The sequence below is a fragment of the Podarcis pityusensis genome, assembly GCF_964106645.2.
Source record: "Podarcis pityusensis genome assembly, chromosome: 13".
Classification (NCBI taxonomy): Eukaryota; Metazoa; Chordata; class Lepidosauria; order Squamata; family Lacertidae; genus Podarcis; species Podarcis pityusensis.
In genome coordinates, this window is record NC_138038.1 from 40,704,975 (window position 1) to 40,718,847 (window position 13,873).

The 13,873-nt window shown below is 46.0% G+C and overlaps 1 protein-coding gene across 2 annotated transcripts; it reads left to right on the forward strand.

Annotated features, from left to right (window-relative positions):
• The first annotated feature begins 138 nt into the window (after nt 1-138).
• On the forward strand, nt 139-13,482 carry BCL7C (BAF chromatin remodeling complex subunit BCL7C). 2 transcript variants are annotated; one of them, XM_080978937.1, is made up of 7 exons: nt 139-256; nt 624-728; nt 2,631-2,709; nt 4,178-4,286; nt 7,605-7,766; nt 9,007-9,092; nt 10,478-13,482. In XM_080978937.1, the coding sequence occupies exons 2-7, from the start codon at nt 637-639 to the stop codon at nt 10,619-10,621; spliced, it is 672 nt and encodes a 223-aa protein (XP_080835063.1). In that variant the 5' UTR covers nt 139-256; nt 624-636; the 3' UTR covers nt 10,622-13,482. The 2 variants fall into 2 exon arrangements, with proteins under 2 accessions (XP_080835063.1, XP_080835062.1); XM_080978936.1 differs by having other exon boundaries at nt 139-728.
• Nucleotides 13,483-13,873: the final 391 nt, after the last annotated feature.

The following is a 13,873-nucleotide window of genomic DNA, read 5'->3' on the forward strand; positions in this document are numbered from 1 at the left end:
ATCCTCTATTTCAGACTGTCAATTTCTTCGTCTTCTCCAGCTCTCCTAGTCACCAGAGGGCGCTCCCTGCGCTGCAAATCTCTGTGAAAAAAGAAAAACAACCCAAAGAACTTATATTATTTTCTTCCGATGGTGAGCCGCCTTTTTTCCGTTTTCTTTTTTCTCCCCCCCCCCCCCCCACAAACGGAGGACAGGAAAAAGAAGACAAAGAGGAGGAAGTAGAGATTAACGGTGGACTAAGCCGAAAGGGAGAATTGTGAGTAGATGAGGGCTCAGATTAAAACCAAAAACCAAGAAACCGAAAGAGGAGAGAAACAGCAAAATATTGACGCAAACTGACAGAGGAGGAAGACTGACTGATGGAGAGGCAGGCTATGGCTGGATATCCGGATGGCAGAGTGATGCACAGGGAATATTTCTAGTTCTGTGCTCGGATAGTCAGCAAAAGGAGGCAGAGAGGGGCAGAGGAACAGGGAAAGAAAGGAAGGAAAAAAGAAAGAGAAAGGAAGAAAGAAATGGGATAAGGAGAGCAGAAGAACATAAGCAAAACAAAGCAATCCCAGCCGTAACGCTATCTGTTTCTCCTCTGCGTTTGCCTCCACACTCTGCTCAACTCTCCAAAGTTGCTCCCCGGTGATGTCTGGACGGGCGGTTCGAGCTGAGACACGCAGTCGGGCAAAAGATGACATCAAGAAAGTGATGGCAGCCATCGAGCATGTCCGCAGATGGTGAGGCCGGTGGGCATAGGGGCCGGAGGAACTTTTGGAGGGACCTGGCATCTCTGGATGCATCCGTTTTTAGAAGGGTTGTGAGCTGGTTGCCGCGGTGCAGGTGGCAAGGGGTCGATTTGGGCTTTGGGGTGCATGTGGCACAACACCTGTCTGGTTCGGAAGGCTTGGCAGCTGTGTTTTGGGCTGCAGGGAGGGGCTGCAGTTCAGTGCTAGAGCAGAAGGCCCCAGTTTCAAACCTTGGTGTTCCTACCTGAGGCTGGGAATGTCCCTTGTCTGAAACCTGTGTGAGCTGCTGCCAGTCTGTGTAGGCCATATTGGACTAGTTGCACCAATGATCTGGCCTGCTGTAACTGCCTGTGCATTCCAAACCAAAGTTTCACACTGGGAAGCACACGATCCGTTTCATGCAGTTTTGCGAATGTTTGCCAAATGCATTTTGGGATGGGGATTGTCGAGTTTTGCATTTTTTTTAGGCAGTTCCCTCACTGTGAGAAGCCAAGTTACAGGGAACCAGGCAGAGGGCCTTCTCGGTAGTGGCGCCCACCCTGTGGAAAGTCCTACCATCAGATGTCAAGGAAATAAATAACTATCTGACTTTTAGAAGACATCTGAAGGCAGCCCTGTTTAGGGAAGTTTTTATGTACAGTGGTACCTCGGGTTAAGTACTTAATTCGGTCCGGATGTCCGTTCTTAACCTGAAACTGTTCTTAACCTGAGGCACCACTTTAGCTAATGGGGCCTCCTGCTGCTGCTGCGCCGCCGGAGCACGATTTCTGTTCTCATCCTGAAGCAAAGTTCTTAACCTGAAGCACTATTTCTGGGTTAGCGGAGTCTGTAACCTGAGACGGATGTAACCTGAGGTACCACTGTATTTTTAAGGTATTTTTAATCTTTGTTGGAAGCCGCCCAGAGTGGCTGGGGAAACCCAGCCAGATGGACGGGGTACAAATATATTATTATTATTATTATTATTATTATTATTATTATTATTATTCCATCTACTGGTATTGGTGGTGTGGGATGATCCTAGATTTGGCAGCCAAGAAATTACCACATTTGCTTCCTTTCCAGGGAGGGCTTTTGAAAAGCACTGCTTCCTTTCCATTATTTCTTCCTCACAGCCCCAACGTTAGGTGGGATGAGGCAGAGTAAGCCAGCCTGATGCCCTCCAGATGTTGCTGGCCTACAGTTCCCTTCATCTGTGACTATTGGCCTTACTGGCCGGGGCTGATGGGAGTTGTAGTCCACAACACCTGGTATACACCGCCTTGGCTATCCTTGGCCTAAGGCTACATAGCGAGGTCATAGCAGAGGTGGAATTGGAACTGAAGGCTTCCTGATTCACAGTTCTGTCCGATAGCTGATACATTACGCCAGCTCAGGAGTGCGTGACGGGGCCTTCTCGGTGGTGGCTCCGAGGGCTGTATAATATTCTTCCCAAGAAAGGCTGCATCCACCTTGCTGCTTGTCTTTTGATGAGCAACTAAAATGTCTTTCTTTATGAAAACATTTGGCCCACTTTAGTTGCTGGTGGTGGTCCAGTTTCCATCTGACTCATTTTTTTCTTTTATGGCTGTTTTTAAGGTTTTTAAATTTTTGTTGTTGCTTTTATATATTTGGCATTATGAGCCACCAAAGGTTCTTTAGTGGAATGGCAGGATATTAAATGTTTCCTTATATAAATGCATGTGTAATATAATATTTAGGATCCCCTTTCCGTCTATTGGTTCTCTGTAAATGACTGCACACCAGGAGGTTGTAATGAGTGGGTGCTGCTGGGAATTTCCCTGAGGTAAAATAGGTTGTGGGGTTCACATGGGAAGCTGCAATTTGCATAATTAACAATATTAATTAATTAATTAATAACACTCACACCATTTGCTGTTCTCTGCTTCCTAGGGAAAAGCGGTGGGTGACGGTTGGGGACACATCTCTTCGGATCTACAAGTGGGTACCTATTGTGGACCCCCGAGATGAGGTAAGGGGAAGAGTTCCATCTCTATATTTATTTAGCTCAGTTTATATAACACTTAATTTTTTTAAAAGACGTTTACATAGGAAAGTATAAAATTTTCATTAAAAACTGTAATAAAAACAGTAGACATAATAAAAGGGGTCTAAAGATAGATAAAATCAGCAGTACATAATGAAATTACATGTCTTTTTTTAAAAAAATGTATTTCAACTTTTTTTATACTTTTCACTGATTTTACAATCATTTTGACATTTCCAAACTTGACTTCCTCCCCCCACCCTTTCTGCGGTTCCTTAAATTTATTTTTAATATCTTCTGCATATCCTAATTAACTAAATTTGCTCATTTGTTCATCTTCTTTAAATATATGCTCTTATGAAACTGCAGATTATTATAATAACCCTGCCAATGTTCCTATCTGTTTACAACTTATCTGTAAGTATTCAATAAACCATTTCTATTCTTTTATTAAAAAGTTTGTTATCTTGATTTCTTATTCTTCTGGTTTCGCCATTTCTGCATATTCCACAAGTTTTTGTATCATTCTTCCTTTGCTGGGACTTCTTTCTATTTTGGGGAATGAAATCACATGTCTAGTGAGTAGGCTTTCCTAAGCAAAGAAGTGTTTAGCTGGTGTTGAAAACAGTACAGCGAAGGCGCTGTTGGGATCTGCTAATCGGGCCCATGCTGCCTTGGTCACTGAAAAGCCAATAAATGCCATAGACAGAGGAGATTCCCATAAACATTCCTTTATTCAGCTGAGTAAAACAGAGCAGGCAAGGCACACTCACCAGTGTGATGGTGAAGCCGCCCCAAATAGACTTTGTTCACACTTTATATAGTCATCCCCCCTCCCTTTCCCCCTTTCGAGGTTCCTTGCACTGATTGAAACAGGACACCCTGCCTGGAGACCTTGAAGGGGAGAGTTGCCTGTCAGAGGGAGGTTTTCCTGAAAATCGCCTAGCAACCTTATCTGGCCTTCACATATTTGTGGCTCACCCTCCTAAATTCTAAAGCAGGCATAGGCGATTTCTCCTTACCACTATGAGTTGAATAAAGAGCATGAAAAAAATAAAAAATAAAAATAAAGCAGGCATAGGCAAACTCGGCCCTCCAGATGTTTTGGGACTACACTCCCATGATCCCTAGCTAACAGGACCAGTGGCCAGGGATGATGGGAATTGTAGTCCCAAAAAACACCTGGAGGGCCGGGTTTGCCTATGCCTGTTCTAAAGCAGGCAGTTTTTTTTTACAGAAGCAAAATGGCATCTGTTAGGCTAACCAAAAAAACAGGACAAGAACAGGCCTCTGTGGCTTTTCCTGAGACCCCACAGCGCCTGACTAATATCAATAGGCAGGAAGTTCCAGAGAAGAGGCCCTGCCCTGCTAAAACATCGATTTCTCTCAAGCTCCCTTTCCTATCCTCTTGAAGGCTTCCCTTATTTCTTGGCTCCCTTTCCTTCCTCGACAGGAGAAAAGGCGGCTGGCAAGCAACAGCGAGCAGCAGCGGACCAAAGAGCGAAGAGCCCGCATGCCCAGCCCTCGTAGGAACCCAGCCCTGCTCATGCTGGACCTCAATGGTACATTGTGGAAGGTGGGGGGGGGGCAGGGGAGGGGAGGGGCAAACACTTGTCAGGCCCCGGAGAAAGGATACTTACAAGGCCCTGCCCACATGGCTGCCTGTGACAGTTTGTTGGGTCGTATATCTATTGACCCACTGAGTCTGCTGCAACGGCCCTACAATAAATTTGATTTATTGCCACTCCAGCAAACTTCCAGTGGTGCCCACATGCTTCCACTCCGCGCGCTGCCACTCTCCCCAGTTGCCGGGTAATAGCAGAGTTCACACGCGGCAGCAGATGGCTTGTCTGTGTCCACGTGGTGTCCTTAATAACGCAGACACCGGGGCTTCTAATCCAAAACTCTTTATTTAGTAGCACTCAAAACAGAAAAGAAAACCTGCAGAATCTAGCTGCATGTTCGCAGCTCTCTGCCTCTTAACAAAAAGTGAAAGGACCTTGTTAATGCCAGCAGACAGACTGCTCTCCAGAGAGAGCTCAGCCCCCACAGAGCACAGATCAAAGGAACAAGCATGGATCATGTGGGCAGTGCACCCAGTTGATAAGAGTGCTCCTGGAGTGTTAACCCCTGACAGTCCAGAACCGTAACACTGCCCAGGCCTCTTCCACCACACTGGTTCTCCAAAGGTTTTCCCCAAAGGTGATCTGAAATTTAACTTTGGGAAGAGATTCTGCTTGCTGCTTCTGGAAATTAAGCATATCCAGGGCAGTGTTTACTTCAGTGGTGTCTATGTCAGCCGTTTTGTGACTGGTGCCCCTGGCACGCTCTTAGAAATTCAAAACGTGCCCCCTAGTCCATAAAGGTTGGCGCCCCCTGCTCTTGGCTACTGTTTAGAAAGAAGCATTTTGAAAGAGGGGGACGTACCCAGTTTTAGAAGCAAAGGGGGGCTTGCAGCAGAGGTGGAGTCTAGGATCCTGCTCCCCTCCCCTATGGCTTGCCTCCCCTTCTTCTGTGGCCTCTTTCCAGAGGTGCCACTCTGCCAGCCTAAGCGGTGGCATCAGAATAGGGCTCTGCAAAGTTAAAGGAAAATATTTCATATCTGTTCCTTAATTCGGGAAGACGCTTCCCTTTATTGCTTAGTGGGCCTCTCCTTACATCTCGTGTGTGACAACTTTCCGTAAATCACTGATGTGATGTTCTGTAGGTAGAAGAACTTCCTTCCTGTCATGTTTTTTTTATCATGTTTTCATATTTTAAAAAAAAATATTATTTTCATTTATTAAATTTGTATACAGTACGGCCCTTCATCAGATGATCTCAGGGCGGTTCACAGCATAAAAACGCAGAATAAAACCACAAAGCACATAACAAGAACAAACTAATAACTCCTTCTCCCACATTTAAAAGGACAGAGATGGTTAACCAGGCAAAGGCTGAAGAAGAAAGTTTCCCCCTGGTGCATAAAGATATACAGTGGTACCGCGGGTTACAAACACTTCGGGTTACAGACTCTGCTAACCCAGAAGTGGTACCTCAGGTTAAGAACAGACCTCTGGAACGAATTAAGTTTGTAACCCGAGGTACCACTATATAATGAAGGCACCAGCCGAACCTCTCTGAATCGAGGTGATGATGGTATTGGGGTGGCTATTCCCAATTCCTCTCTCGATATTCTTTGCACCAGCAAAAGTTTTGGGGCAGTCATACTGCTTTGTTTGCAATCAGCGTAGGTCCCGTAACTTCCTGCTGAAATCCTTTCCCTTTTTCTGCCACAGATGTTCCAGGTTTTGTCCCTCTTTCGTTAGCCTGGAGTGCAGGAGTGTCTCTCCAGAAAGCAATAGTGTGAGAACATTGGGGAAGCAAACCAGAACCAAAGTGGAATGATGGGTGGACAGTGGTAATCATACACTGTTCATCATTTCTCCCCCCCCCATCATTTTTAATTTGTATACTGTCTTTCTATCTTACAATACTCCAGGCGGTTGACAAGCTGAAGAAACAAGAAATGTACAGCTTCTAACAATCTAACTCAATACAAAAATGTGATAATAAAACAAAACTTTAAAATAAGCAGCCTACATACAAAATAAGCAGAGTACTGTGTCCAGTTCTGGGCACCACAGTTCAAGAAGGACACTGACAAACTGGAACGTGTCCAGAGGAGGACAACCAAAATGGTCAAAGGCCTGGAAACGATGCCTTATGAGGAACGGCTAAGGGAGCTGGGCATGTTTAGCCTGGAGGAGGTTAAGGGGTGATATGATAGCCATGTTCAAATATATAAAAGGATGTCACATAGAGGAGGGAGAAAGGTTGTTTTCTGCTGCTCCAGAGAAGCGGACACGGAGCATGGATCCAAACTACAAGAAAGAAGATTCCACCTAAACATTAGGAAGAACTTCCTGACAGTAAGAGCTGTTCGACAGTGGAATTTGCTGCCAAGGAGTGTGGTGGAGTCTCCTTCTTTGGAGGTCTTTAAGCAGAGGCTTGACAACCACATGTCAGGAGTGCTCTGATGGTATTTCCTGCTTGGCAGGGGGTTAGACTCGATGGCCCTTGTGGTCTCTTCCAACTCTATGATTCTATGATTCTATGATTCTACATCAAAAAAGTAACATTCAACAACCATTAGAATAGTATAAAGTAATAATATCAACATATAAAAGTTAAACAGAAATCCACTCAACAGTTACAATAAGTAATTTCTAAACTATAATCAATAAAACGGCAAGCCACAGTACATAAAATACCGGTAATACAATACAAATTGAGAAGCAGAGACTAGAGGGTGGGGCAAGGCAGGTGGACAGAGGCCTTGCCTGATGGAATCTCTCCCCTCACAGTTCTTCCTCCAGGCACAGCTTCCTTATGAGGAGTCCCAGGGCCAGGGCAGGGAGGCAAGGCAGGTGGAAGGAGGCCTCGCCTGAAGAAGTCTCTCCCCTCACTCTCCTCTCCCCTGTTACTAGTGACATCTTGCAGAAGACACCCCTAAAAACCACCAACCAGTCTGGAGTGGCCCTATGTGATTGGAGGGAGGAGCAGTTCTGTCACTTAAGCACATGGAAATGCTGACATTACGCCTAGAATCAGTGCTATTTTTCTAGGAAAAGAGGTGACGGAACTCACCATGAGCGCCTCCCTCTTTCTCTTATAACGGCAATGGTGCCCACCTGATAAGTGCAGGAACTGAGTTCCGGTAAGTTCCAGCTGGGGGGAAAAGCCCTGCCTAAAAATGGCACCAGGCACCCTGTCGATTCATGCAAGAAGGGTGGATGGGGAAATCAAAGAGGCATTTGGATCCTCACCGCCAACCACCAAGCTGCCCAACAACAGCAGCCACAGGCAATTCCTAATGCTCCGCTTTCCGCTTTCCGCAGATGAGAACAGCAATCAGAGTTCCATTTCAGAGACCTCCTTGCTGAAAGGCGGGGACACCAGCCCCAGCTCCACCCTGGACCGCAGCCAGACTGTAACTCCCACCCCACTAGGGGAGCTCAAGGCGGAGGACTCTCAGCCTCCTTTGCTGGGGCAGGAAGGAGGTAGGTGATGTTGTTGGCTATTTGCAGTTTAGTAGCGCTGCAGAGAGCTTGCTGGGGAGACCATGCATACAAGGAACTCAAAAATAAGTTTAACAAAGGTTTTAATAACAAAAACAAAAACTCCTTTTACACTAAAGATAACAACAACAGACACGACCCAACCACCAACCCATCCCCCAGGGTAATGAGAGAGCTAGGTGCTGCTCCTTATATACTATACCCAATTGCTGACACAACTTGATTAACACAACTCAGCAGCACCTGCTATGTTTCACAGCTGTAAGACTGGGTCTCGTTATTTGCCCTGGCCCTTAAAGACATACACAACTTGTGAAGCAATAATGAACCTTCACATTTTAAAGTGACCATTCAACAGATGTAACTGTCACCCTGAAGGACCAGGTGTGTAGCCTGGGAGTCATTTTGGACTCACAGCTGTCCATGGAGGCACAGGTTAATTATGTGTCCAGGGCAGCTGTCTACCAGCTCCACCTGGTACGCAGGCTGAGACCCTACCTACCCACAGACTGTCTCACCAGAGTGGTGCATGCTCTAGTTATCTCCCGCTTGGACTACTCCAATGCACTCTACGTGGGGCTACCTTTGAAGGTGACCCGGAAACTACAACTAATCCAGAATGCGGCAACTAGAATGGTGACTGGCGGTGGCCACCAAGCCACATAACACCGGTCTTGAAAGACCTACATTGGCTCCCAGTACATTTCCGAGCACAATTAAAAGTGTTGGTGCTGACCTTTAAAGCCCAAAATGGCCTTGTCCCAGTATACCTGAAGAAGCATCTCAACCCCCATCATTCTGCCCGGACACAGGTCCAGTACCGAGGGCCTTCTGGCGGTTCCCTCACTGCGAGAAGCCAAGTTACAGGGAACCAGGCAGAGGGCCTTCTCAGTAGTGGCACCCGCCCTGTGGAATGCCCTCCCAACAGATGTCAAAGAGAAGAACAACTACCAGACTTTTAGAAGTCATCTGAAGGCAGCCCTGTTTAAGGAAGCTTTTAATGTTTAACAGACCACTGTATTCTCTTTTCTTTTCTTTTTTAGACCACTGAATTTTAATACTTTTTTGGAAGCCGCCCAGAGTGGCTGGAGAAACCCAGCCAGATGGGTGGGGTATAAATAATAAATTCCATTCTATTCTATTCTAGGACGGTGAGGTTTTAAATCCTTTTGTTTTACACTCCGTACTTGTTTAATCTCTCCATTTCTCTCTTGGGTGGCAGAGTCCGGAGTGTTGCTTCTGGAGGGGACAGATGAACCTCCCATGCTTACCAAAGAAGAGCCGGATTCCAAGACGTCAGAGACCCAGGTGAGGGTGCTGATCCTTGGAAGGGACGGAGCTCAGTGGTAGAGGCCCTGCTTTGCATGCCAAAGCTCCCAGGTTCGATGGCGACATTTCCAAGTAGACCTTCCAAGTAGACCATATTCTGCTAGATAGACCCAGTGACCTGACTCAGTCAGCTTCTTGCATCTCCCTGAAAATGGCAACGGACCTTGTTGCAGCATGTTCCGTCTAGGGCTGAGTGGGACCAGCCAACCAGCTCCACAAAGTTTCTCCTTTGTGGCTGAAGCCGTACAATAGACCTGTTTAAGTGTGGTGGCCTTTTGGGGTGAGGCTGGGGGAGGGGGGTCAAGGCAGAATGTTTCTTGGAGAGGGTTTGTTACTTGGTAAGGCCCTATTTATTTTATTTAATTTTATTTATTAAATTTATATACCACTGTTATAAGAAAAACTGCTCCCTTTCCCTTATGGGGTATTCCAGAGCCCCTATAGAGTTCTTAAGTGGATTCCCCATCAGTAGGAGAAAACAGAGGCAAACCAGAGTATATTGAGAAGCAAAGCCTGATCTTTATTCAAGGAACCTTTACAACATGCAGGAGGGGGGAGAACCCTGAACAATGGTGCGCAAGCCCTTATATAGACTTTTGAAATTGCCCGCCCTGTAGTCTAAGACATCATACATCACAGAAGGAGGCGGTCTACAGCAGAAACCCTGTCTGCCAGGATACCTGATAATGGTCACTGATTGCATTACCTGGGCAGCCTGGCCATTCTTTTGTGATGGTTAATGCTTTAGTTCCTGAATCCAGGTCACAGGCTCACCCTATTCATACATAAATACACCCTTAAGACAGGATTTGCAAGGAAAAAGACAATGGCCTCCCTTACTGCAGAGGAATATTTGAGGTCATTGGGAGAGTCAGTTTGGCTCTCCCATACTATTTCAGACACATGGTTCATATATTTAGATATGTGTGCATGAATATTTATTCTATATTTATGAATATTTATTCTATATTTGAGACCTTAAAATTCTTATAACACCACCCTCCATCGAAAGATCTCAGGGCAGTTCACAGAATAAAATACAAGGTAAAACACAAGTAAATAATAAAACCAAAAACAACAAAACAATTACCGCCCCCGGCCCCCGCTTCCCACAGACACATTTAAAAGGCTGTAGGATATTTAAGCAGAACTCTCAAAAGCTAATCTTGCTCCTCCAACATTTACATTCATGTGTGCTGTACGCCAGGTATGGGGAACTTTTTTTTCAGATTGAGGGCCACATTCGTTCCTGGGCAGTCTTCTGGGGGCCCCATTGGAGTGGTGGGCAGGGCTAGAGGCAGAAGTGGGTGTTCTCCCCTTGCTATAGCATGGACATGATCCTTTCCCTTCTCTTCCCCACACAGGACACAGCAGGCCCTGCGAAGCCCGCGAAAGAGGCCTTCGAAGTACCAATGCCTGAGGCAGAACAGCCGCCCGAGGCTCCGCCATTGAAGCGCATGCGCAGTGAGGCACAAGAGTCGGAGTCCAACCAGCCCTCAGATGCTTAACCTCAGGCCTGCTTTTGCTCTCCCCCATCTCTTTTGACAGGGGAGGGGACTTGCTGGGAGATATATATTAACATATTATGCTAAAATATGGTGGCCAGCCCACCTTTATGCCACCTTGCCCACCTGGGTACTGTCACCATTTCACTACGCTTGCTGCCCCCTGGTGCAGCCGCTGGGCAAACAGAAGACTGTTGTTGGTGAATAAACATGGCGGCCATCCTTGGATACCCTCAGAAGCCATGTTTGTTTACATTCAACAGCCCCTTTCCCCCCCACAGTGTGCATGCATGATTCGCAGTATTAAAAGGAAATGTGCTGGTGGGGAGCAAAGCTCAAGCAAAGGCGGGTGGGGAGATTATGGTGACGAAAGGGAACTGGGAAGGTTTCCTGAAAGGCCCGGTGGACCTAATGCATCATATAGAGATCTCTGGCACTGTAAGAGAGGAAGGGAGGCATAAGCACACTAGCCCAAAGAAAAAGGAACAAAGGCTTGATTTAGGAAAAATAAATAAATCAGGAAAGCCAAAAACTCCCAGGTTGTTGTTTTTTTCTACCCCAGGTTAGAGAGCTTGAGGGCATCTGGGGGGTTAAAAGCCAAGCTGCATGGACCACCAAACCCACCCAAAATCAAAATTTTACAACCGGGAAGAAACATCTGGCGAAAAGAGCCGAATAAGCATCTTTGCTTACTTCTGTATAATTGTATTGTTTTTGTTTTTCGAAGGAGAGGATTGTGGAGGTGTTTCTGAGCTCTTCAGAATTGCAGATTGCATCATCTCTCACACAGTTTTCTAGGCACACAGGATACTGTGGAGCCCAGATTAAGGGAAGGATAGGCCATTAATTGCTGCAATAAATCCTGGAGGTCAAAGCTATGTAGATGTTATGCACTCTGCCTTGAAAGCTCCTTTGCCTAATCCCAGATATGCAGGGGCTGCGTTTGGGGAAAGGAAAAGGAACTCTATATGCTTAGGAAAAAACTCCCTGCATTGTTGTTCCTTAATGTTTGTAGAGCTCAGAACCTTAGAACTGAAACAGTCTGGGGGCAGAGACCTCATCACTTCTGACTCTCAATAACTCATGGCAAGGGAGATGGAGGAGCTTGGCTTCTATTTCTGCCTCTAGAAGAAGGCAGGCTCATCTCCTGAGGTGAGAAGAGGGAGCTGGATGTGTCTGAGCCTATGCTTCTTGGACTAAATAGAGTCCAGCCTTTGCTAGAAGGGCATTGAGTGTTGTGGGTTGAAAGGTGGAAGCCTAGGACTCCTGGTTCTCCCCTCCCCCCCATCCGGATGCAAAATTGGAAGGAATCAGGAGGCAAAAAAGGTTCCAAACTAGTGGAATAGTAGAGAATCAATCGGCATTTGGGGTTTGGTGGTGTATATACACTTTCTTTTCATTATAGTTTGCTGCTCAACAGCAAGCTGTGTCTGTACAGGAGCTTTCACATTTCCATACCTTACCCCAAAAGTTGTTAGCTTTCTCTTTGGTTGCCTGGGCTTTGCTACTCCTTTCTGTTCTTCCTCCTCTCCCCACTCCCACCCCGTTTCTCAACCACTCTGTTAAGATGGAGACATGGTGCTTTAAGAGCACCGTATCTCCTTAATACCATCATATAATAGTTCCTGGATAACTGTGCCACTGCAGGTGATAATCAGGAGGGATGTTTTAACGTCAGGAGATTCTGGTTTCGACAGGCTCCCACAAATTGGATGTGTTCAGTCCTTCAGTACCACCCCTTGCTAGCTTTGCTCTTTGATAGAATGCCCTTCTTGTGACTTCTTCATGTAACAAGAGGACTGAGGGGTGCTGGTTGTTTGAACAATGAAACTAAATGCCTCTCCGGGCTTTGTGGGGCAGCATTGCTCATGGATATAACTGTGTACATAAAGCACACAAATGGATGCTTCAGATCCACCCCCTCTGCTAGCTGGCTTTCCCCACCTGGGGCAGGATGCCAACCAATCATGGCTGCTGGCATCACCCCCTACCCACCTGGGCTGTGGGCAATCTCCCCAAATTATTGGCTGTTTGTGCTGTTGTCATGCTTTAGCCCTCTGAGCACGGCTCTTTTCTGCAAACCAACAACCTGCTTGCTCCCAGTTTAGCTTTTCAAGTCCAAATCTGCACCTCAGATTTGCAAGACGCAGCTTTCAAGTGATCTCAGTAATCAGGAACTTTGAATTCAAGGTCAGCCCAAATCGACTCCGAGCAGGAGCCGAAAAGAACAGGACTCAAACCCTTATGCCTACCATTAGGCAAGGTGATAATTCCTACACCCCTCAGCTGTCAAATTTTGGGGTAGCATTAAAGAACAGTAAAATAAAGTTGTTGGTTTTTTTGAAAGATAAAAAAGGGACTACAGGAACATATGGAAATGCATACTCTGTTGTTGGTCTCCCACCTTCTTCCTCTTGTGGTTGGCCAAGGCTCAGTGGGAAATACCTTTTTTGGGTTAATTCAGTGTCCTTCAAACGTGACAATTGCACAAATCCTGCATGTAGTCTGCTGCATGTAACAGACCCATGTGCATGTACTTTCTCACATGCAGCCAGCCCCAGTAAGTTACTCCAGTTGTGGGTTTGCCTTCAAAAAGACATTAGGGTCATACTGTGGGGCCATCTTGTCTCACGTGGTATTTGCACAATGTCAAGCATGGAAATGATTTCCATGTGGGAGCTTTTAAATGTTCAACATAGGCCCTTAAGGCACTCATTCAATGAAGCCCTTAGTAGCAGCGGGAGTGTGCTATTGTTTATTTCAGCAATAACGTGTTAATGTTTCTTTTGTTTTCTTACCTATTGTTTTAGAAGCAATTTTACATTGTAATTCTCTTGGTCTATAAAGGAGATTCCTCATCCTGAGCCCGTGTGTGTCTGTTCATGTGTGAGAGAAGGTATACTTTGATATAACTCGGAATCATTACTATTAATGGCATATATTTATGTCCTGCCCTTCCTCACCAGTTGAAAGCATTCTCCCATCCAAGGACCTGGAATTGAATTATTTAGTCACCAAATGCCTGGGTAGACAGGGATGTTTTCAAATTCCTCCTGAAAGTTAATAATGATACAGACGGTCACAGTTCACTAAGCATCCCGATCGCTTTGTACATGCCTTGGGTGCATTTAATCAGGGCTGTTTCATAAATGACTTTTCTTTGCACAGAGCTAACCTCGGCTTTGGGGAGAGGAGAGAGATAGAGAAGACACAGCTTTAATGGTAGGAAGAAGTTCAGCACCCACCAGACATCTG

Coding starts and splice junctions, on each gene's coding strand:
- BCL7C (XM_080978936.1), top strand. CDS start 637: ATGTCTGGACGGGCGGTTCGAGCTGAGACACGCAGTCGGGCAAAAGAT. Junction 729..2,630: donor ATCGAGCATGTCCGCAGATG/GTGAGGCCGGTG, acceptor TCTGCTTCCTAG/GGAAAAGCGGTGGGTGACGG. Junction 9,093..10,477: donor CCAAGACGTCAGAGACCCAG/GTGAGGGTGCTG, acceptor TTCCCCACACAG/GACACAGCAGGCCCTGCGAA.